General features: G+C 37.6%; 1 protein-coding gene across 2 annotated transcripts in view; it reads left to right on the forward strand.

Moving 5' to 3' along the window:
* Nucleotides 1-13,689, forward strand: part of CPED1 (cadherin like and PC-esterase domain containing 1) — a 312,286-nt gene extending 298,597 nt beyond the window's left edge. For both annotated transcript variants that reach the window (XM_063708746.1, XM_063708747.1), the window contains one exon: nucleotides 11,686-13,689. In XM_063708746.1, the coding sequence (XP_063564816.1) occupies nucleotides 11,686-11,898 (213 nt within the window). In that variant the 3' untranslated portion in view covers nucleotides 11,899-13,689. The remainder of the gene's footprint in view (nucleotides 1-11,685) is intronic.
* The last annotated feature ends 9,802 nt before the right edge of the window (nucleotides 13,690-23,491 follow it).

Raw genomic sequence — 23,491 nt, forward strand, 5'->3', positions numbered from 1 at the left:
AACTTACAATCATAGTGGAAAAGAAGCAAACACGGCTTTCTTCACATGGTGGCAGCAAGGAGAAGTGCATGGTGAAGCAGGGGAAAGCTCCTCACAAAACCATCATATCTCCTAAGAACTCACTCACTATCATGATAACAGCATGGAGGTAACTACCCCCATGATTCAGTTTCCTCCCACCAGGTCCCTCTAATGACGTGTAGGGATTACAGGAACTACAATTCATGATGAGATTCGGGTGGGGACATGGCCAAATCATATCACTCCTCTTTGTAGAGGTGAGACATGCCAAGTTGCATCTGAAATTAAGTAGAAGACACAGCCTCAAGGTTCTTTCCCCAGGGGTTCCTCAGTGTCATAACTAAACAAGCATGGCAGGAATGCCCTGCCTGTCAGTGCATTACAGAGGCCCATGTATTACTGAATCCCTCAGTCCAAACCTAGGATCCTCCTAGAAGACACACTACTTTTCCACTGGCATTGTTTCTCCTACCCCTGGGAGATTCTGAAGGGTTATATAAGATGAAGGGCTGATCAAATTTGATTTTCACAAATCTAGTTAATATCTAGGATGATAACAGGATTACAGATGTGCTCAAGAAGTTGGTGGATGGCAGCATTGGAGAGATGTTAGAACAAGTTATCACTGGATGACATGAGTCCCCAAAGAGCAGGATTAAAGGCTGCAGATGGAAAAGTGGTATCCTTGAAGTGGCACTAGATGTTCAGAGAAAACTAACTACACCTGGTGTATTAGTCCATTTTCATACTGCTATAAAGGACTTCCTGAGACTGCGTAATTTATAAAGGAAATAGGTTTAATTGACTCATAGTTCAGCATGGCTGAGGAGGCCTCAGGAAACTTATGAGCGTGGCAGAAGGCAAAGAGGAAGCAGGCACCTTCTTCACAAGGTGGCAGGAAGGAGAAGTGCCAAGGGAAGGAGGAAGAGCCCCTTACGAAATTATTAAATCCCATGAGAACTCACTCACTGTTATGAAAACAGCATGGAGTAAACCACCTCCCCAATTCAATTACATCTACCTGGTCTCTCCCTTGACACGTGGAGATTATGGAGATTACAATTCAAGATGAGATTTGAGTGGGGAGAGAAAACCTAACCATATCACCTGGGATTTAAAGATCATGAACCATGGTAGGACAAGTAGCACCACCATCAGTGCCACCCTTTTATACCCCCAACCTTCTCCTGCCACACACACACACACACAGACACACACACACACACTCACACACTCACACACGAGAGGGTTATGGTGTCTTCCTGGAGAAGCAACATTTTAATTTTGGCAATGACGCCAAGGAAACCTTCAGTGATGATGGTGACTCTCTAAGAGACTGTTTACCATGGAAAAGAGGTTTCCAAAGGAACAACTGAGAGGTGTAACAGCCAGGGAAGACATCAGAAATCAAAGAGGAAGCACCAAGTTTGTAACCACTAGCACTCCTTCAGTTCCCTGATGGCAGATTCAAATCATAATGAGTCATGATTGTAGACTCTATTCATAGTGACTAATGAATACCTGGTATTGAAAGTCTCCTCTCATCACTTTTTTCCTTTCAAATGGTCTTTTTTCCATTTATCTTTAAGATGTATTTTAGAATTTCTTTTTCATGTTTTCCCCCAAATTCTTCTGTGATTACAATCGGAATAGCATTTTAATTAACTCGGGAAGATTTGACATGCTATGTCTGCATTTGTTCATGTGCTTTTTAATGACTCATTAAACTTTTGATATATTTTTCACCTGCATCCTAAATATCATTGTTGAATTTAGTGAAGTTATTTCAGTATTGTAATGGGATCTTTTCTCTAATATATTTCTTACTAATTATGTATAGACTGCAGAAAAGCTATACAATTTTCAAATGTTAACTTTATAATATCTAATTATTTTTCAGTATATTCCTTGGATTTTCAGGGTAAACAATCATACAGTTACATATAATTGTTTGGTAATTTTCTATAATGAAATGTTTCATAATATTGAAACATTTTGCATTCCTGAAATAAATTGTGTGGGCTAGTGAAACAGCGTATAATACTACCAGATGTTTTTAATGCTCCTGGATTCAATTCACAACGGCAAAGGAATTTTTACATCTATATGTTGACAAATCAAAATTGAACTAATTCTTTATAGTATCAGGATGATAATGACTTAACAAAGGGATTAGGAAACATCATCTTTGATTATTTTCTACAAAATAGTTTCCAAGGGAAACCAAGTGAATTAAGTGTTGTTGGGCCAGCCACTGGCCTGGGCATGAAGGGTTCCATTTTGAAGAACATATGGGAGCATTGACCCTATAAAAGTCATTAGCCTGGTCCTCAGAAGCTACAAGTAACCCCATCATCCTGATTTCCTTTCTCAGACATCAATTTAGTGATCTCTAAAAATAGAAATAGGTTATCAACCTTCCACTGAGATCTGTCAAAATACTGACACTACTCCCAAATGGAAGCCGTACGCTTCAGCAGTTACACTGGAGATCTATATTTTTGTATATCCCATTTATGAATCACATTTAAGATTGTTGTAAGCATCTACACCAGCATTATCCAATGGTTGTAATGCAACTTTAAATTCAACCCTAAAATCACACAAATATTAAAATAATGTTTAAAGAACTATAACCTTTTTCAGTGGGATAGACCCTTTTCTATTTTGCATGTAATTAGTATGCAGACCATCAGGAACTTGCAAAAGCCAGAACTCTAGATAAAATCGTATAAACAAAATTAACCTTATTTTGGCTTCAGAACACTGGAATAATATTATTTCAAGGTCGAATGTTATATTTATGCTTAAATGTTTTCTTAAATAAACTTCCTGAAGACTGCTCACTAATCTTGCTGTTGAGTACAAACCTCCTCTAAAACTGACAAAACTTTCAGGAAAACATTGATGCACCTCTCCTGTCTATCATATTTAGAGTTGCCATATAACCAAATAAGGGTGGAAAGAGCTGTACACAGTAGAAAATTTTGACCCTGGGACCTAGACTATTAATCAGTGGTTAACCGCAAACTGAGCTCTAAACTACAATCCACAGGGATTCCTCACTACAACCTCCTGATTTCACTGGATTTCTTAAGAGTTACCTGATCTGAGGGCCAGATCAAGCAAAGCCAAACCTTCCATAGCTACAGGAAAACATTTCTTTGGGGTTAGCAGAGTATAACTGGTTTTAAAACATATTATTGTTTCATTTTTTTCTTCAAATGTGAATAGTTTCAAAATTTTTATCATTACATAATAATGCATTCATTGTATTATATTAAAGAAAAAAATCAAGCCAAAAGTTACAAGAATACGTTAAAAATGTCCTATAATTCCTGTACCAAAAGGTCACTATTGTTAATATTTTGGTATAGATCTTTACAGATTTCCTATTCAAATAACTTTTCAGAAATGGTTCAAGCTCATTTGCAATGTAACTAAAACTACTTCTCTTCCAAATAGATACCATGTGATTTTTAAAAAAATACTCAATTTTGTTTATATGCAACTATTTTCATTGCACTACCTTATATGAGATGAAAAAATATGTACCTAAATTGTTATGTAGAACTCAAAACAATTTTTTAAAAATTGTGTAAGCTAGAATTACTTTCATTAGTCATTGATAATAGTTTATATGTCCAAATAGTGACAGAAAAAGCATTTTATAATTGCATTAAAATGATGAAATTCATAATTTGTTATTCTTTTATTCTTTTATTCATTTTTATTATACTTTAAGTTCTGGGATACATATGCAGAACTTGCAAGTTTGTTACATAGGTATACATGTGTCATGGTGGTTTGCTGCACCCATCAACCCGTCATCTACATTAGGTATTTCTCCTAATGCTATTCCTCTCCTTTCCCCCGAACTCCTGACAGGCCCCAGTGTGTGTTGTTCCCCTCCCTGTGCCCATATGTTCTCATCGTTCAACTCCCACTTACGAGTGAGACCATGCGGTGTTTGGTTTTCTGTTCCTGTGTTAGTTTGCTGAGAATGATGGTTTCCAGCTTCATCCATGTCCCTGCAAAGCACATGAAACTCATTCTTTTTTATGGCTGCATAGTACTCCATGGTGTATATGTGCCACATTTTCCTCATCCAGTCTAACATTGATGGGCATTTTGGTTGGTCCCAAGTCTTTGCTATTGTGAATAGTGGTGCAATAAACATATGTGTGCATGTGTCTTTTTAGTAGAATGATTTATAATCTTTGCATATATACCCAGTAATGGGATTGCTAGGTCAAATGGTATTTCTAGTTCTAGATCCTTGAGGAATCACCACACTGTCTTCCACAATGGTTGAAATAATTTACACTCCCACCAACAGTGCAAAAGCATTCCTATTTCTCCACATCCTCTCCAGCATCTGTTGTTTCCTGACTTTTTAATGATCGCCATTCTAACTGGCATGAGATGGTATCTCATTGTGGTTTTGATTTGCATTTCTCTAATGACCAGTGATGATGAGCTTTTTTTCATATGTTTATTGGCCACATAAATGTCTTCTTTTGAGAAGTGTCTGTTCATATCCTTCACCTACTTTCTGATGGGGTTGTTTTGTTCTTGTAAATTTGTTTAAGTTCCTTGTAGATTCTGGATTTAGCCCTTTGTTAGATGGATAGATTGCAAAAATTTACTCCCATTCTGTAGGTTGCCTGTTCACTCTGATGATAGTTTCTTTGGCTGTGCAGAAGCTCTTTAGTTTAATTAGATCCCATTTGTCAATTTTGGCTTTTGGTGCCATTGCTTTTGGTGTTTTATTCATGAAGTCCTTGCCCATGCCTATGTCCTGAATGGTATTGCCTAGGTTTTCTTCTAGGGTTTTTATGGTTTTAGGTCTTATGTTTAAATCTTTAATCTATCTTGAGTTAATTCTTGTATAAGGTGTAACGAAGGGGTCCAGTTTCAGTTTTCTGCATATGGCTAGCCAGTTTTCCCAAAACTATTTATGAAATAGGGAATCCTTTCCCCATTGCTTGTTTTTGTCAGGTTTGTCAAAGATCAGATGGTTGTAGATGTGTGGTGTTATTTCTGAGGCCTCTCCTCTGTTCCATTGGTCTATGTATCTGTTTTGGTACCAGTACCATGCTGTTTTGGTTACTGTAGCCTTGTAGTATGGTTTGGAGTCAGGTAGTGTGATGCCTCCAGCTTTGTTCTTTTTGCTTAGGATTGTCTTGGTTATACGGGCTCCTTTTGGTTTCATATGAAATTTAAAGTAGTTTTTTCTAATTCTGTGAAGAAAGTCAATGGTTCCTTGATGGGAATAGCATTGAATCTATAAATTACTTTGGGCAATATGGCCATTTTCACAATATTGATTCTTCCTATCCATAAGCATGGAATGTTTTTCCATTTGTTTGTGTCCTCTCTTATTTCCTTGGGCAGTTGTTTGTAGTTCTCCTTGAAGAGGTTCTTCACATCCCTTGTAAGTTGGATTCCTAAATATTTTATTCTCTTTGTAGCAATTGTGAATGGGAGTTCACTCATGATTTAGCACTCTGTTTGTCTATAATTGGTGTATAGGAATGCTTGTGATTTTTGCACATTGATTTTGTATCCTGAGATTTTGCTGAAGTTGCTTATCAGCTCGAGGAGTTTTTGGGCTGAGATGATGGGGTTTTCTAAATATACACTCATGTCATCAGCAAACGGAGACAATTTGACTTCCTCTCTTCCTATTTGAATACGCTTTATTTCTTTCTCTTGCCTGATTGCCCTGGCCAGAACTTCCAATACTATGTTGAATAAGAGCAGTGAGAGAGGGCATCTTTGTCTTGTGCTGGTTTTCAAAGTGAATGCTTCTAGCTTTTGCCCATTCAGTATGATACTGGCTGTGGGTTTGTCATAAATAGCTCTTATTATTTTCAGATACATTCCATCAATGCCTAGTTTATTCAGTGTTTTTAGCATGAAGGGGTGTTGAATTTTATTGAAGGCCTTTTCTGCATCTATTGAGATAATCATGTGGTTTCTGTCATTGGTTCTGTTTATGTGATGGAGTACATTTATTGATTTGCATATGTTGAACCCACCTTGCATCCCAGGGATGAAGCCGACTTGATCGTAGTGGATAAGTTTTTTAATGTGCTACTGTATTTGGTTTGCCAGTATTTTATTGAGTATTTTCACATCAATGCTCGTTAGGGATATTGGCCTGAAATTTTCTTTTGTGTGTGTGTGTGTCTCTGCCAGGTTTTGATATCAGGATGATGCTGGCCTCATAAAATGAGTTAGGGAGGGGTCCCTCTTTTTCTATTGTTTGCAATAGTTTCAGAAGGAATGGTACCAGCTCTTCTTTGTACCTCTGGTAGAATTCGGCTGTGAATCCATCTGGTCCTGGGTTTTTTTGTTGTTGTTGTTTGTAGGCTATTAATTACTGCCTCAGTTTCAGACCTTGTTATCGGTCTATTCGACTTCTTCCTGGTTTAGTCTTGGGAGGGTGTATGTGTCCAGGAATTTATCCATTTCTTCTAGATTTTCTAGTTTATTTGCGTAGAGGTGTTTATAGTATTCTCTGATGGTAGTTTGTATTTCTGTGGGATCAGTGGTGATATCCCCTTTATCATTTTTTATTGTGTCTATTTGATTCTTCTCTCTTTTCTTTTTTATTAGTCTGGCTAGAAGTCTATCTATTTTGTTAATCTTTTCAAAAAACCACCTCCTGGATTCACTGATTTTTTGAAGGGTTTTTCGTGTCTCTATCTCCTTCAGTTCTGCTCTGATCTTAGTTATTTCTTGTCTTCTGAATTTGTTCAGAAGATTTTGAATTTGTTCTTTGGCTTTTGAATTTGTTTGCTCTTGCTTCTCTAGTTCTTTTAATTGTGACATTAGGGTGTCAATTTTAGATCTTTCCTGCTTTCTCATGTGGGCATTTAGTGCTATACATTTCCGTCTAAACACTGCTTTAGCTGTGACCTAGAGATTCTGGTATGTTGTGTCTTTGTTCCCATTGGTTTCAAAGAACTTATTTATTTCTGCCTTAATTTCATTATTTACCTAGGAGTCATTGAGGAGCAGGTTGTTCAGTTTCCACGTAGTTGTACGATTTTGAGTTAGTTTCTTAATCCTGAGTTCTAATTTGATTGCACTGTGGTCTGAGAGACTGTTCGTTATGATTTCTGTTCTTTTGCATTTGCTGAGGAGTGTTTTATTTCCAATTATGCGGTCAATTTTAGAATAAGTGCTATGTATGAGTGCTATGTCGTGATGAGAAGAATGTATATTCTGCTGATTTTGGGTGGAGAGTTCTGTGGATGTCTATTAGGTCCATATGGTCCAGAGCAGAGTTCAAGTCCTGAATATCCTCGTTAATTTTCTCTCTCGTTGAGGTGTCTAATATTGATAGTGGGGTGTTAAAGTCTCCCACTATTATTGTGTGGGAATTAAGTCTCTTTGCAGGTCTCTAAGAACTTGCTTTATGAATCTGCCTGCTCCTGTATTGGGTGCATATATATTTAGGATAGTTAGCTCTTCCTGTTGCATTGATCCCTTTACCATTATGTAATGCCCTTCTTTCTTTATCTCTTTTGATCTTTGTTAGCTTAAAGTCTGTTTTATCAGAGACTAGGATTGCAACTCCTGGTGTGTTTTTTTTTTCTTTCCATTTGCTTGGTAAATATTCCTGCATCCCTTTATTTTGAGCGTATGTGGGTCTTTGCATGTGAGATGGGTCTTCTGAATACAGCACACCAATGGGTCTTGACTATCCAATTTGCCAGTCTGTGCCTTTTAATTGGGGGCATTTAGTCCATTTACATTTAAGGTTAATATTGTTATGTGTGAATTTGATCCTGTCATTATGATGCTAGCTAGTTATTGTGCCCGTTATGCAGTTTCTTCATAGTGTCGATGGTCTTTACATCTTGTTATGTTTTTGCAGTGCCTGGTACTGGTTTTTCCTTTCCATATTTAGTGCTTCTTTCAGGAGCTCTTGTAAGTCAGGCCTGGTGGTGACAAAATCCCTCGGCATTTGCTTGTCTGTAAAGGATTTTATTTCTCCTTCACTTATAAAGCTTAGTTTGGCTATGAAATTCTGGTTTTCTTTAAGAATATTGAATATTGTCCCCACTCTCTTCTGGCTTGCAGGGCTTCTGCAGAGAGATCCACTGTTAGCCTGATGCTTCCCTTTGTGGGAAACCTGACCTTTCTCTCTGGCTGCATTTTTTCCTTCATTTCAACCTTGGTATATCTGACGATTATGTGTCTTGGGGTTGCTCTTCTTGAAGAGTATCTCTGTGGTATTCTCTGTCTTTCTTGAATTTGAATGTTGGCCTGCCTTGCTAGGTTGGGGAAGTTCTCCTGGATAATATCCTGGAGAGTGTTTTCCAAGTTGGTTCCATTCTCCCCATCACTTTCAGGTACACCAATCAAACGTAGGCTTGGTCTTTTCACATAGTCCCATATTTCTTGGAGGCTTTGTTCGTTCCTTTTCTTTTCTTTTCTTTTCATTCTTTTTTCTCTAATCTTGTCTTCGTGCTTTATTTCATTAAGTTGATCTTCAATCTCTGATATGCTTTCTTCCACTTGGTTGATTCGGTTATTGATACCTGTGTATGCTTCATGAAGTTCTCGTGCTGTGTTTTTCAGCTCCATTGGGTCATTTATGTTCTACTCTAAACTCGTTATTTTAGTTAGCAGTTCCTGTAACCTTTTATCAAGGTTCTTAACTTCTTTGCATTCGGTTAGAACATGCTCCTTTAGCTTGGAGGAGTTTGTCTTTACTCACCTTCTGAAGCCTACTTCTGTCAATTTGTCAAACTGATTCTCCATCCAGTTTTGTTCCCTTGCTGGGGAGGAGTTGTGATCGTTTGGAGGAGAAGAGGCATTCTGGTTTTTGGAATTTTCAGCCTTTTTGTGCTGGCTTTTCCTCATCTTCGTGGATTTACCTACCTTTGGTCTTTGATGTTGGTGACCTTCGGATGGGGTTTTTATGTGGGTGTCCTTTTTGTTGATGTTGATGCTATTGCTTTCTGTTTGTTAGTTTTCCTTCTAACAGTCAGGCTGCTCTTCTGCAAGTCTGCTGGAGTTTGCTGGAGGTCCACCCCAGGCCCTGTTTGCCTGAGTATCACCACCAGAGCCTGCAGAACAGCAAAGATTGCTGCCTGCTCATTCCTCTGGAAGCTTCATCCCAGAGGGGCACCTGCCAGATGCCAGCCAGAGCTCTCCTGTATGGGGTGTCTGTCGACCCCTGCTGGAAAATGTCTCCCAGTCACGAGGCACGGGGGTCAGGAACCCACTTGAGGAGGCAGTCTGTCCCTTAGCAGAGCTCTAGTGCTGTGCTGGGAGATCCTCTGCTCTCTTCAGAGCCAGCAAGCAGGAACGTTTAAGTCTGCTGAAGCTGTACCCACAGCTGCCCCTTCCCCCAGGTTCTCTGTCCCAGGGAGATGAGAGTTTTATCTATAAGCCCCTGACTAGGGCTGCTGCCTTTCTTTCAGAGATGCCCCGCCCAGAGAGGAGGAATCTAGAGAAGCATACTGGCACTGTGGTGGGTTCTGCATCCAGTTCGAAATTCCCAGCGGTTTTGTTTACACTGTGAGGGGAAAACTGCCTACTCAAGCCTCAGTAATGGTAGACACCCCTACCCCCACCAAGCTCGAGTGTCCCAGGGTCGACTTCAGACTGCAGTGTTGGCAGTGAGAATTTCAAGCCAGTGGATCTTAGCTTGTTGGACTCCATGGGGTGGGATCCATTGAGCAAGACCACTCAGCTCTCTGGCTTCAGCCCCGTTTCCAAGGGAGTGAACAGTTCTGTCTTGCTGGTGTTCCAGGCACCACTGGGGTATGAAAAAAAAACCTCCTGCAGCTAGCTCAGTGTCTGCCCAAATGGCTGCCCCATTTTGTGCTTGAAACCCAGGGCCCTGGTGGCGTCGGCACCCAAGGGAATCTCCTGGTCTGCGGGTTGCGAAGACTGCGGTAAAAGCGTAGTATCTGGGCTGGATAGCACCATCCCTCATGGCACAGTCTCTCATGCCTTCCCTTGGCTAGGGGAGGGAGTTCCCCAACCCCTTGTGCTTCCTTGGTGAGGCAACGCCTCACCCTGCTTCTGTTTGCCCTCCATGGGCTGCACCCACTGTCTAACCAGTCCCAGTGAGATGGACCGGGTACCTCAGTTGGAAATGCAGAAATCACCTGCCTTCTGCCTTGTTCTCGCTGTGAGCTGCAGACTGGAGCTGTTCCTATTTGGCAATCTTGCCAGCCCCCCATTCGTTATTCATTTATAAAGACACGCAAAACAACCTTACCAGTACTTTTTCTCCTTCCCTTCCTCTCTTTTTCTACTTCCCAACCTTTCCCTCAGTCTCTCTCGGTCCTCCTTTTGCTCTCTAGTGCTAACAACCTGAGTTTGATTAACTCAGTAATTAAAGCTGATAATTATATGATTTCACTAGGACAACATTTGTAAAATGTACAAGTAGACTACAAATGTAGCCTCTTTGTTTGGATGTGTCTGTATATATATATTCATAAAGTAACCATGAGTGAAATCACAAGAAATGAACCATATATTTGGGGAGGAAATTTAGTAGCTTGGGGTGAGGAACAGAAATAGGAAATAAACTTTTTGTTATATACCCTTTTATAACTTATGAATGATGCTTCTTAAAACCGCTGTTCTCTGTGGTGGGAAGATCTATGCAAACCTACCCCCAAAAGTTCAGGAAGCTGAGAGGCTGAAGGAAGAGGCCAACAAATCCGTTTTCTTAGAAAGAAACATTTAAAAGGGACTTACAAACAGATGCCATGTCTGTGTCTCAGGTGGCAGCAAAACAAAATGGTGGATCCCTGCACCATTATAACCCCAGACCCAGGGCTTATATGCCATTGGAAAAGGGTGATTCAGAGGGATGTGTAGGAAGATTGAAGTATGATAACATCAAGGTTGTTTTGACCTAAGGGCAGGATTTACCATAAGTGTGCTCTTACACAAGGAACAATAGATAAACTGGAAATCTTACAGACCTTTCTGGGACTGGGGTTAATCAGAAGTCAACATGGCAGATTAGCATCCAAGATGGAGTTACTTTAGCCTTCTAAGCAAAAAAAAAAAAAGTCTAAAACTAAATCTACATATATATCTCCAAATATACAAAGTTATTAGTTTAATAGTGCATAGGCAGCTCCCCAGATTCCATAACTTACTAAGTGCCCAGAGCAACAAAACCACTAAAAGTAACAGTTAGCTTATAAGTCTGCAATGGAAAAAATTTTTTTCTTTTCTCTGAAAATAGTTTTAGTTGCCATTTTATAGAAGAGTGCCATGACACGTTTAGGGTACCATGTTTGAATCAGTGGCCTGGCAAAGGCACACCAGTGCCTTTCCTATTGTGGTACTATGTCAAACTGTATGTTAGTGTGCCTGGCCTGAAAACACACACACGCACACACACACACGACTAGAAGATAAATCATCTGAGACTGTTCCTTAGTTGCATTGGAGACAGCTGCAATGAGGTAAGAAAAGTGACAAAGTTGAATTTTAACCTTGCTCTTTTTCGAAACATAAGTTACAGCCATTCCTGGTTATGTAAGTTATAGTCGTGCCCTTTTAGCAACATCTGTGTGGCAGAGATGCATGTTCAAGTTTGAGAGTTAGTTATGCAGGGATCGGATATTCTTGATTTTGCCTCACAGTTTTCTTGCTCTTCATTTACAGGTAGTGAAATCAAAGTTATCCAAAGAATATAACTTTATTAAAATGAAAAGATCAAGAAATCATATCATGGGAAGATATTTCAGCAATCAAAGCAAACTACAACAAGGCACTGTAACAAATTTTCGATCGCCATATCATGTCAGAGGTCCAATAAATCAGGTTTGTTCTGAAATCCTTCTCAGCAGGATGTGTGCAAATAAAAGGACTATGTAGGCTCCCTGCAGGAGAGCTGAATCTGGAGCTGGAGACGAGCTAGTCACCCGGACAATGGTCTAGGAGCCAAGCGCTGCGCATCGCACACATTTGGGATCGACCACACACACTTGTGCACACCAGCACATGCATGCACACCAGTACACACACAGTTAAATAATGATAACACTTCTTACAGCTTTATGAATTCAAGATGTGACCTTGAACACCAGTCCATTTCACAGTGAAAGATATACCTAGAAAAACGTTACTTGAAGCATAATTATTAACCAGAACCACTGTGGGCCAGGTATGGTATTGTGATAATAAAGAGAAATATAGACACTTAAAATTATGTGGAAAAAAAGGATAATGCTCTTTGGTGTTGTCTTACCATATCCATAGGTACATCAATATTGAAAAGGAGAAAAACCAATGACATTCCACTGGCAAGTAGAGGTTGTGCTTTCATTCTTTACCAGGAGAAAAGTGATGTTTATGATGGCTTAGGCTTTGTGAATCTAATGCTTATGAAAAACATTTCTTCCTATACTTTTAAAATTTTATTACTGAAAGGAAAAGAACAGGAATGTTCCACAAGGGAATTTGAAGAGATTCTGTGAGAGAGATATGAAATATTTTATAGTTAAAACACCAATATATTCAACTTTACACTTCTTGTGTTTTTCATAAACATTCCCTCTTGTCCTATCTGTGTACTTCGATGGGTAACTGCAGTCTGAATTAATGAAATATGTAATTTTAAAGTAAGTAACAAAATGTAGTCCCTCATGTATTACTGTACTATGTTTCATTGATGATATTACTTAAATCTTGTGTTTGCCATTACAGCCCTACGTAACTTAAAATTACAATTATATTTTATGTAAATATTTTGCAAAGGACTATGCATTCTGAAGTGCATAGGTGCTTTTTCCCACCAAGCATTTGCATATGTCCACAAATAGTGTTATGTTACTAGTATCTATATTTTGATTTTCCTTAGCAACTGTATCAAATCCAAATTTAGATTAGACATAAAATTATTATTTTAATTAAAACTGTGGCATACATATAATACATACCTAATTATAGTAGTGAGAACTATCTCTTCTATCTCTTTAGGTTCAAAATGGTGAATTTCTTTATTATACGAATGCTTTGTTATGAGATAACATCACACTGTTACAATGGATTTTAGAGGTTTGTCTTTTTTGGGTGGGGTGGGAAGCTGAGAGGGTTAATTCAATACATGGCTGAAATTACCAAATGTATAAATACCTCAATTTCACTACCATACAAGAAAAAAACACCTATTTTGATTGATCAGTTCTTTTGTATGAATATCCACCCCCTTTAAATACTCTATTTTTATATATATTTTTATATGAAGATAAACATGAATTTATATTTAACTGTCTTAAATTATATTTACATAAATGCAAATATCACTTGATATAAACAATACAAATCTGCATCTTACAGATGATAATTTTTTTAGAAGAATGATACAGAATTAACTTTAAAAATAAAACTTTTCTAATATACACTTAAATGCAAACATCATTTTTAAGTTTTCAGTGATTTTTTTAATGACATAAAACGTTACCAATGTGTGCAGCCTCTCCATCATGTTTTAACATACTGTATACTCTATAGCAGTATTACAGTCAGTAGTTCATATAATTTTCTTTAGACCTAACTGTTACCATCTGACTGAGGTTACTCTGGTATTTATCTCTTCGCTGCTGAAATAATAATGGATTTTAGAAACAATTGTAATAATATCATTAATAAATGTCTTACTAGTAATAGTCTGTGTTTGTCGAGTATCTTTTATTTTCTTTTTTACTGAAGATGTACATCTATGCAAACAGTGACCACTTGGCAGGGATATTATCATGTGGATTCAAGTATTATAGCATGGTTAAACACGATTAACTATATAGTTCCTTCTAAGCCTAATATTTAAGTTTATGATCAGATGAACTTCCCACTGTGCAGTGACCAAAATGTATGAAGATAATGTATTGTAGTGACAAGCTTTTTAAAAATAATAATAATAAGACACTTAAGTGCTAGGAATCATTTTAATTGCTCCTTAACTGAAACTGCATTTTATTTTACCTAGGTGTTTGTGTATGTGTATGTGTATCCGTGTGCACATGTGTTTGTACATATTTAGCAAGTTCTTAATTTCAATGGGAAAAAATGGGAGTAGGCATTTTAACATATTTTTAGGTGTAGAACTTACAGGAAATGTATTATTTTGGTAAGAATTTATTAGAATCCAATCCAAACTAAACTAAAGAAAACATTTATAACATTAAAAGTCAAGAATAACTGCATAAACATTTCCAAGCATCACTGTTGATCTTGTGTGTGGGTGGGCGTGTGTGTGTGTGTGTGTTTAAAGGCACAGTGTACTATTTGCCAGCCACCCAAGTAGGCAGAAAAGATCCTGCACAGACATGAAAAAGAAGGGCTCACATTTGCCTGCTGGTTGGGTTTACATTTGGGTCATTCAATCATCCTTTTGTTATTTGCCCATGTGCCTAGAAGTCTTCTCTACAGAGCAGTGATTCCTACTTAAGAATGTGTTGGAAGAAATGACTGATTTTTGAGATAGAAATATTTCCCATGATGCTTATGGAGAAAAAAAAACTAATACTATTCCCCATTTGAAATGCCTTTTAGTTTCCTTTTGCTGAACAATTCCAAGAAGAAATATAGAAATGGCTCAAAATTATGTAACCAAATAAGAGCTATTTCAAAGCAATAATGCTTTGGCAGAGCAGGGAGGGGTATCTAATATAGTAGTGAGATTAAGAGCCTAGATAGTTAGTTAATCAGGGTTAGGATCTTATTAAGTATTTTCCTAAGGGCTCCTCCATGTGAGTAAATGCTGAAACAATCGTCTTTATCTAAAATTTATCTGAATTTTTATCTTATAAAAATCCCCCAAATTCACCAAGACCAGTGGCTATTAATGTATTTAAAATGAACAAAAATGACTGAGTAAGCTCATATAAACTGATAACTTCAAAAATATGTGTTCAAGCAGAAAATGATAGCATAGCAGATTCCACCATTTTGAGTGGATCAAGGAATAATTACTCTCCAAATGCTACTGTAGTTTTTTTTAATGTGTACTTAAAGTTGAAATAATTTTTATTGCTCTTGGAAACTAAGGCATTTTAATAGATCACTTCAGCCTAAGGGGATGAACCAGAAGTTGTCGGGAACCCCCAAAGACCTACTAAAAACAACAGGATATTGCCAGCACCTACAAACAAGATTTTGTATTTGGCACAACTTCCAAGCTTTCATACTGTCAAAAAGCCTTTTATCATGTTTTTATTGCTGCAGTAACTGCTATTATCAACTTCCATATTTCTTTTATGATTCATTCACTTGATGTAGGGGGATGTAGAACTCATTTTTTTCTAATTCATATAGACGATGCAGTCCTCCTAAAATGGTATTCCATTTGTTTTCTTTATGCTTGCTGAAATGTAAAGAATTTGTTTTATGGTCCTATTAAATGTCAGATCACTATGCTTTAACACACTAGATACATAATCAAATATTACGGTGAAAACTTATCAAGAGTATTTAAATTGTGTAAGTCTATTTGAAAGGCAAATAAAAATAATTACTTAAAACCAATTAATAGTAGGGGCAAAATAAAAACCGTCACTTTTAGAGAAAACACCATAAAAGGATTCCTACAGTGTAATACTATTTAGGTAGCTTAAGTTTTGGATTTGATTTATGTTGCGTGGTATTTTCTCCCAAGTCTGTAGCATTCTCTGCAGAGGACTTTTTAAAATTTTGTTTTTCAAAGACTTTTTTTCTAGCCCTTTTCATAATATATCTGGGAAAAATATTCCATTGTACATTAGGTTATGAGTAGACATTTAATATCTCTAACCAAGATGTCGTCTTAAGGTGATTTATGTGTAGCATCACATGATTCATTTTATCATATAAAAAATATACTTTGTATAATATGAAAGAGTAATTCCTATGAAATCCATTAAAATGTTTAGATATGTTTTAAAAGCAAAATATTTACAATTGATTATTGGTACATAAGAATTCAGAAGTAACATGGTTTCATAAATACAAAATGTATCCAATTGATTCTCAACTATGAGTGACTTATTTTATGGTTGGCTGGTGAAATGCAGCTATTTGATGTAGCTTTTGGGGCTACGCTACACAGTTTAATGATGGTATGCGATTTATTTATATATTTTGTTCAATTGTATTTCCACTTTCTTTTTTATAATAAAACCTGTTCAAAATGTGCAGATTGAAATCTCAGTGTATGCCATTCAGGTAAACATTTTAATTTTGTTTCCAGTCTCAAATTTTTATTTGGTCTATAATTGGTATGCCTTTAAAATTAAATCATAAATTTGAATATTAGAAAAAAATTTAAGGACACTAAAATGAAACAAACATATGTTGTAACTTGTAATATAACCATGTATCCACTAATCTCCATTTAGATATAAGAGGTTGTTTGGTTTCCAGTAGATCTTTTTTACGTTAATAGCTGGATATCTGGGGTTCAGAATTCTTGTGTCCCTCTTCAATAAACACACGGAAATAAGAGTGCAAAATGCCAACACTGAATGCAGTGCAGCCGAGGATAGTCCATGAGGTACATCATGGTCTGTGCGGGATTGAAAGGAAGCTACAGCATAGGCCTTCACACCAGCGGAAGCTTTTCTCCATTGGGTTTGGGGATGGATACATAAGAGCACCTTCTAGCTACCTTTGACAGCTCTTGGACATCTCTTCAACCTCTTCTTAGTATGAATCACATTGGAGGGTCCAATTTCCAAAGAAAAAGCAAATAATAATTTTAAGTCTTTAGTGGACCAAAAATTATAATCTAGATTAACCAAATAGCAAGTGAATGTGACTCTAATGATATTTTCTGAGTTAAAATCAGGAAAAATAGAAAATGTGCTCTAATCATCAGTATAGTATATCCTCAAGAACTTGAAATAGAAACCCATTTTTTACTAAATTGATTTTTTCACTGAAGGGCTTACTCATCTACTGTGATCATTCCTGCTTGTCCTTACCTTTGCCTTTGAAATGGAACTTATGCAGTATTTTTCTGTGTGCATTTAATATGTAATACAAGATACATTTTAAAGCTTACATTTTTATGTTCTCCTTCTTGCCTTAATTACATGTAACATGAAGCTTATGTTTTAATGGGCACGGGCTCTCCAGTTTTACAGTATCATAAAAAGAGTTTACGAGCCTTTTGTTAAAAATCAGTGCCTATGTCATTGGCAGGGCATGGAATTATTTGCAACTACTTCTTCTACTTATAAGATAAAATTTGGTCTGAATTAAAAATATTATGAGAGAAAACTGAAACAATGCCCTTGTAGCCCAGAATGAGTTTAGTCATCAAATGGCACAAATTTGGGTCCATCAGTTTCCACTACATGTGCATACCCACAGGGGAAAACCTGATCTCTGTTCACACTTGCCTCTGTAGAATACCCATTTCAATGTTCATATTAGTTATGCAAAATCACTGGCATGTTTTTAAAAGGGTGTGGATACACCCTTAGCTCAAGTTACTCCTGCCAAGAACAGGAATTATTTCAATAGGATGGAGTTTCCAGAGCCATGCTATTGGTAAACAGCCGGAAGTCTCTCTTGGCCACCTATCCTATAAATAAATTGATACCTTCCGTGAATTATTTATGGATTCTGAGATGAGGCTGATACAGACATTGCATCTCAGATTCTTATTTCCCAGAAGAATGGACCATCACAAAGTGGGTGATTGGCTTACATGGTGTTTTTCTCTTTCCTGGGGTCATCATAAGTCTTTGAAGTACTGAGCTTCTTGAAGTCGATTTCTCTTCCAATGGAAGCATCCCTGGGAGGGATGCTTATCAAATACAGTGAAAATAAATGCCTTCCCTTCATCACTGATCATGGACTTGTTATGCTGCCTCTGCAGACAAGAAAGTCAAAACTGTTGGGTCAAAGCCAAACCTTCCCTGGTTTGTGTCTGGGCAGAGTGTGTGTCAAATAAAAGACTTGAAAACAGGAATTCTGGATTATTTTCAAATAAAAACTCATCCATACTGTATAAATACGTGTGTGTGTGTGTATGTATAGATAAAATGTATGCACACACACATACACACACAATGAAATAGATAATGGAGCAGTATCAAATAATCTTATATCCATCGAATTAGTTCCTTTAAAACATTCCTCTTATTTTTTATTTATAGCAGTATGTAAAACCTTTAGTATAACAGGTTCTATATCTCTGGATGCCTTTACCAAGTGCTCATCTGAACATGTGGGGAATGCACTTCGAGGCCTCCGCCAGGCAGTGACGGAGCAGGGAGGGACGTGTTAGGGGAGATGTTTGCTAGATGCTTTTCTTAAGAGGTGACAAGTAACCCAACTGCCAGAAATCACCAAAATAAGAAGATACTAGGAAATGTTGGACTGTGGAGTCACGAGGGCTCCAAAACTAGAGAGAACGATAAACTATAGTTTAAACTTTAAAACTATAGAGAACTCGGGGAAAGAAAGAGAGCAGGGCAACACTGTGCCCTGATGAAAGTAAATGGATCAGTAAAGTTCACTTATGGGGATCACTCTCAGTAGGGACTCTGGCCACACGCCGTGCCTCTGCCCTCTGATCTCACAGGGCCTTCTCACTGCAAATGCTGAGATGGGTGGCTGAGAGGTAAGTCATATCCCTCAGTATGACTCAGTATGACCCTCAGTATGGCTGAGGGGTAAGTCATAACCCTTAGTTATGCGGCAGCATAACTAAGTCCTGTAAACTGTGGCAGAGGTTCCGCTGGGTGGAGGACACCCAGCACGATCACAGTTCTACAGCTCATAACTTCCTTCCTCCAAATCGAATTTCTAGTTGGCCTCCACCCATTTTCGTTTCCCCTTTTTGACTTAGATGGTTTCTGTGTCCACCTCCATTATTGCATTTTCACAGTATAATTACCTACAATCATCTATTTGATTACCTTGAGCCATTCATCTTTCTACTATCCAATCTCTAATGTAGAGTAGGGGCTCAGCAAACATTGCTCTCTCTCATTCTTTTCTCTGTTCACTACTTCTTAGCTCAGATGCCATCTCCTCTAGGAATCTTTCTCTGATTCCTCATACACTGATCAAAGTATTCTTTCTTTGCATTCCTTTAGCGTTCCCTGTTTTCCCCTAACCCAGCCATTTTCTCTTTGTCTGTTTAAGTTTGTCCTCCCTAGAATGTAAACTCCATGCGGAAGGGACTGAGTTGTTTGTTTGTTTGATTGTGGATATGCAAAATTTTTAACTGTTTTATTGAGATAAAATTTACCTACATGAAGTTCACTCATTTAAAGTGTAAAATTAAGTAGTTTTTGGTATATTTACAGTTCTGCAGTCATCAAGATAATCTAACTTTAGAACTTTTTTATCATCCCAAAAAGAAACATAGCAGTCACTCTTCAACTTTCCCCACCTCCACTCCTCAGACTTCAGTGACCACCAATCTGCTTTTTGTTTCTATGGATTTGCCTACCTTGGATGTTTCATATAAATAAGATCACACAATATGTGGTCTTTTTGGCTGCTTTCCTTCACTTAGCATTATTATGTTTTAATCTTTGCACTCTCAGTTTAGAAACAAATTACCTGGCACAGGAAAGACACTCATGAATTTTTATAAAAAAAAAAAAAAAAAACACAAACAAATGCACTAACAAACTCTAGCATTTTCTGGAGTTAAAAATTGTGCTCGAAATAGAAGTTATCTAAAAGGCTTTGACAACGCACTATGTTAGAAATAGTATTAATATCATCACTTCCTGATACCCTGTTTAGCAAGTACCAAATGTTTGTTCCCATTGTTTATATGTATTATTTTTAACTGTTTTATTGAGATACAATTTACCTACCATGAAGTTTACTCATTTAAAGCATAAAATTCAGTGGTTTTTAGTATATTTACAGTCGGGATTGAGGTAGAGTACGAAAGAAGTAGTTGGGGAAGATGTCAGGTACATGTGGAAGTTGTCCTCCTGGACTCAATGGGGAGGCTGCTAGAAGTTCAGGGAGCTGCTGACACCCGGTGCTGGGCCCTGAGGCTTGCAGTTTGCACAGGGCTATGGTGCTTCAGGCCTGCTCTTTGCCGTACCCCTATACCTCGCTCATTTCAGAAGAAGCAGATGTTCTTTCCACCATGCCCCTAGCAAAACTGGAAAGGATTTGATGAAGTTATGCCCATGTCTAAATGAACCGTATCTCAAGCCCTCATAAGGGAACTGAAGTTTTAAGAGAGGACAAAGTAAGACATTTCTAGTTGTGGAATTTCAGGTATCGGCTAGCCAGAAATGAGACTATTAAAAGAAGCAGGGAGTATCACATAACTTATCTGGAAGAGTCTGCTATTTTGACACCAAAAATTGAGGAGCCAGGAAAAAAGCTATACTGATTGCCCCATTTAGAGATGTGAGTTATCGGAGCCTAAAGTATATGGGAAGATATTCATGCAGGCCCTGCCCTTCCAGCATATAGACCAATGGGCATGGCTTCTGATCCATACAAATATTTCTACTTGCTTTCTTTTTCTACCATACCATCACCAAATGCAATATTAATGCAACATTAAAATTCCTTTTTACATTATAAATCTTCCCTTAATTTTGTATATGATAAGTGCTTACAGATGCAAATCATGTTTAAATAGAAGACATAATGGTTAAAAGAAGTATGCCATATTGTAATAATTTTGCAAACAGCTGTTTCAAGTTAGCATGTGTGTATTCCCAGTCTTGTGTATATGAGATACAAGTTAATGTCAACAGTACATTAACAATGCAACTGAATTTAATTATGGAACTGGAAGTGCTATGGGTAGAGAGATCACATTTTCACTGAAAAGTAGAGGTAGGGAGATATCTGTTTCTAGTGAGTTTCAGATAGGTACTTTTGTCTTTTACACTCACCAATTCTATATTTTTTTGCAACAGTGCAGTAGCTAAAAGATTTCTCTGCATGTTTTTTCCTAAGACAGTAGATATATTCTTCAGCAATTTAATTTTGCAAGTAGCATTATATGTGATTTTGAAATATGAATCTGGGAAGTAAAAAGAGGACTGCAAAGCATAAGACTGATACTCATACTTTTGTACAAAGCTGTGTCTGGTATTCAGAGCAAATGAAAAGCTTTCTTGCTTTGTTACCAGATGACTCCCTACTGTGTCCAAAATTCTTTATTTTACTGCATTCTACTGTTTGAAATCCTTTCAATTAGTGAAATCACTTAAATTAACCTCCAGGCTCTCTTAAGATGCTAATATCTTTGGGAGGGTTGGGGCTATTAGACATTTACGATATGAGTGAATTTAATCACATTGTTTTTCTACCAATAGCTGGCTAAATTCCATGCACTGAGTAAATAAGGGGAATGGGGTGTAATTTTGAAGGGAACCCTTTCAGGAAAAAGATTCCTGTGGGGGAAAGGGGAGCCTGAGAAGCAGAGGGACATTGACTGCCTAAGGGTCACTGTGACCGAGCGCTATCCTGTGCCAAGTTCACCTCTAAAGACTGAACTTTAAAATCACTTACAGTTGAGCAATGGATTTGGCATATAGCTTCTCTGAGGAATTGCTAGAGGAATTTGAACTATTTACTTGGGAAAGCAGAAACTTCAGAGATGACCTGATTGGGCTACTCCCATCACCCACTGTTTTGCATTTTATCAATACAGCATAGTCAGAAGACCTAATAAACACATTTCTTGAGCCTCCATCTGGCCATTTCCTGGTTTCCACCATGGCACAAAGCAGCAAAAGATTTTCCTTTATAGCACTGCACTTTCAAGCAGAAGTCCACTGCATCTAAATGCAGACCACCTGGATGGTTGCCAAGGAAGAGAAGCAATTATTAAAATGGAGACAGTTACCTGCTTAAAAGTTGATAGAAATTAAAAGTTTATATTCATCCTTTATTGCTCAGAGAATCTGAATACTCTTTCAGTGCCATCTGGCTGAGATGCCAACTATCTCATGCTATAGAAGAATATTTTTCTCTTCCTTTTTCTATTTATTTTTAGTTTAATTTTTTGAGACGGGGTCTCAAAAGACTCATGAGACCCCGGACTGGACTGCAGTGGTACAATCACGGCTCACTGCAGCCTTGACCTCCTGGACTCAAGCGATCCTCCCACCCCAGCGTCCTGAGGAGCTGGGCTACAGGTGTGTGCCACCATGCCCAGCTAGTTTTTGTATTTTTTGTAAAGATGGGGTTTCATCATTTTGCCCAGGCAGGTCTCACACCCCTGAACTCAAGTGATCCTCCCACATCGGCCTCCCAAAGTGCTGAGATTACAGGTGTGTGGGAAGAATATTTTTCTGAAAAACACACTGAAAAACCAGGAAGATTAAAGAATGCAGTGGTGGCATTCTATCTTCTAAAGGATTTTCTAAATTTGACTAGATATGCTCATTGTCTTTGGCCTCCATAGACAGAAGGCAGTTTAGTGACTTGAGGATAAACTACAAAAATTCTATCCTTTGTCTCTAGCATGCAAATAAAAAGCAAAAGCATAACTGTTACCTAAACAGAATCTGCTTCACTTTGCCATGTTTATTTCTATATTGTCATAAAATGCCTGCTGGCTAAACTCTTGTGGGGAACAGGATTCAAAAGCTTAAAGCACCATTCTTATGGTTCCAAAATAAAAGACAAAGAAGATAGTGAAAGAACATGAGAAGAATAAGGAAAGGGAAGAAATGACAGCAATAAAAATCAAAAGGAGAAAGAAAGAGGAGGTTCAGAAACCCTAAAGAAATGGTGGCAGATGTCATTTGGTGTCATGATTATCAGTCAGCAAGACTGGTCTAGAATTTAACCACAGTTCAGCAAGTAGATTTTGGAGGTTGCCACAAATGGGCAGCGAAGGGTCACTAAAATGTTTAATTATCCAGATGTGTGTCTGGCTTTATAGCCATGAAGTGACTGCATTGTCAACAGGATACAAAGATGCTGTTAATCAGGGACAGGATAATGGTAGTCACAAAAGGAAAATAAATGTCATATTTCATACAAACTAATCTGATTAGTCGTACTTTTGAAACTGCCTTTTGAAAAGAACTAATGCTTTTCTCAGTTTAGTCATCAGAATCATGAGTTTTTTTGCTTCAGAAATAAACCTAACCACTGTAACTCATTTGCTTACTGTATTTCTCACATTTCTTAGTAATAAAAGTTGTCCTAAATTCTGATTCAAATCTTCCCAGTTTAAGTTATCAAACTATTTCAGTGAGTACTATATTTTCATTACTTGGTCGTGATTCAACTTTCTCTCAAAGATACTTTCCTAATTGCTTTACACTAAAGATGATTATTCTGGAAAGCTAAATTAACACCTGAAAATTCATTTCTGTTTTTATCAATTGCCAGTACACATTTAAAACAGAAGCTATTTTCAATAATCATGATTTGAAACATGGAACTACCAGATCAAATATGATTGGCCTCATAATGTACCAGACAGTGCATGCAACTACTAGAATTACCGTGACTGAACATCAATACCAAAGAG

This window comes from Gorilla gorilla, chromosome 6 (assembly GCF_029281585.2).
Source record: "Gorilla gorilla gorilla isolate KB3781 chromosome 6, NHGRI_mGorGor1-v2.1_pri, whole genome shotgun sequence".
Lineage (NCBI taxonomy): Eukaryota > Metazoa > Chordata > Mammalia > Primates > Hominidae > Gorilla > Gorilla gorilla.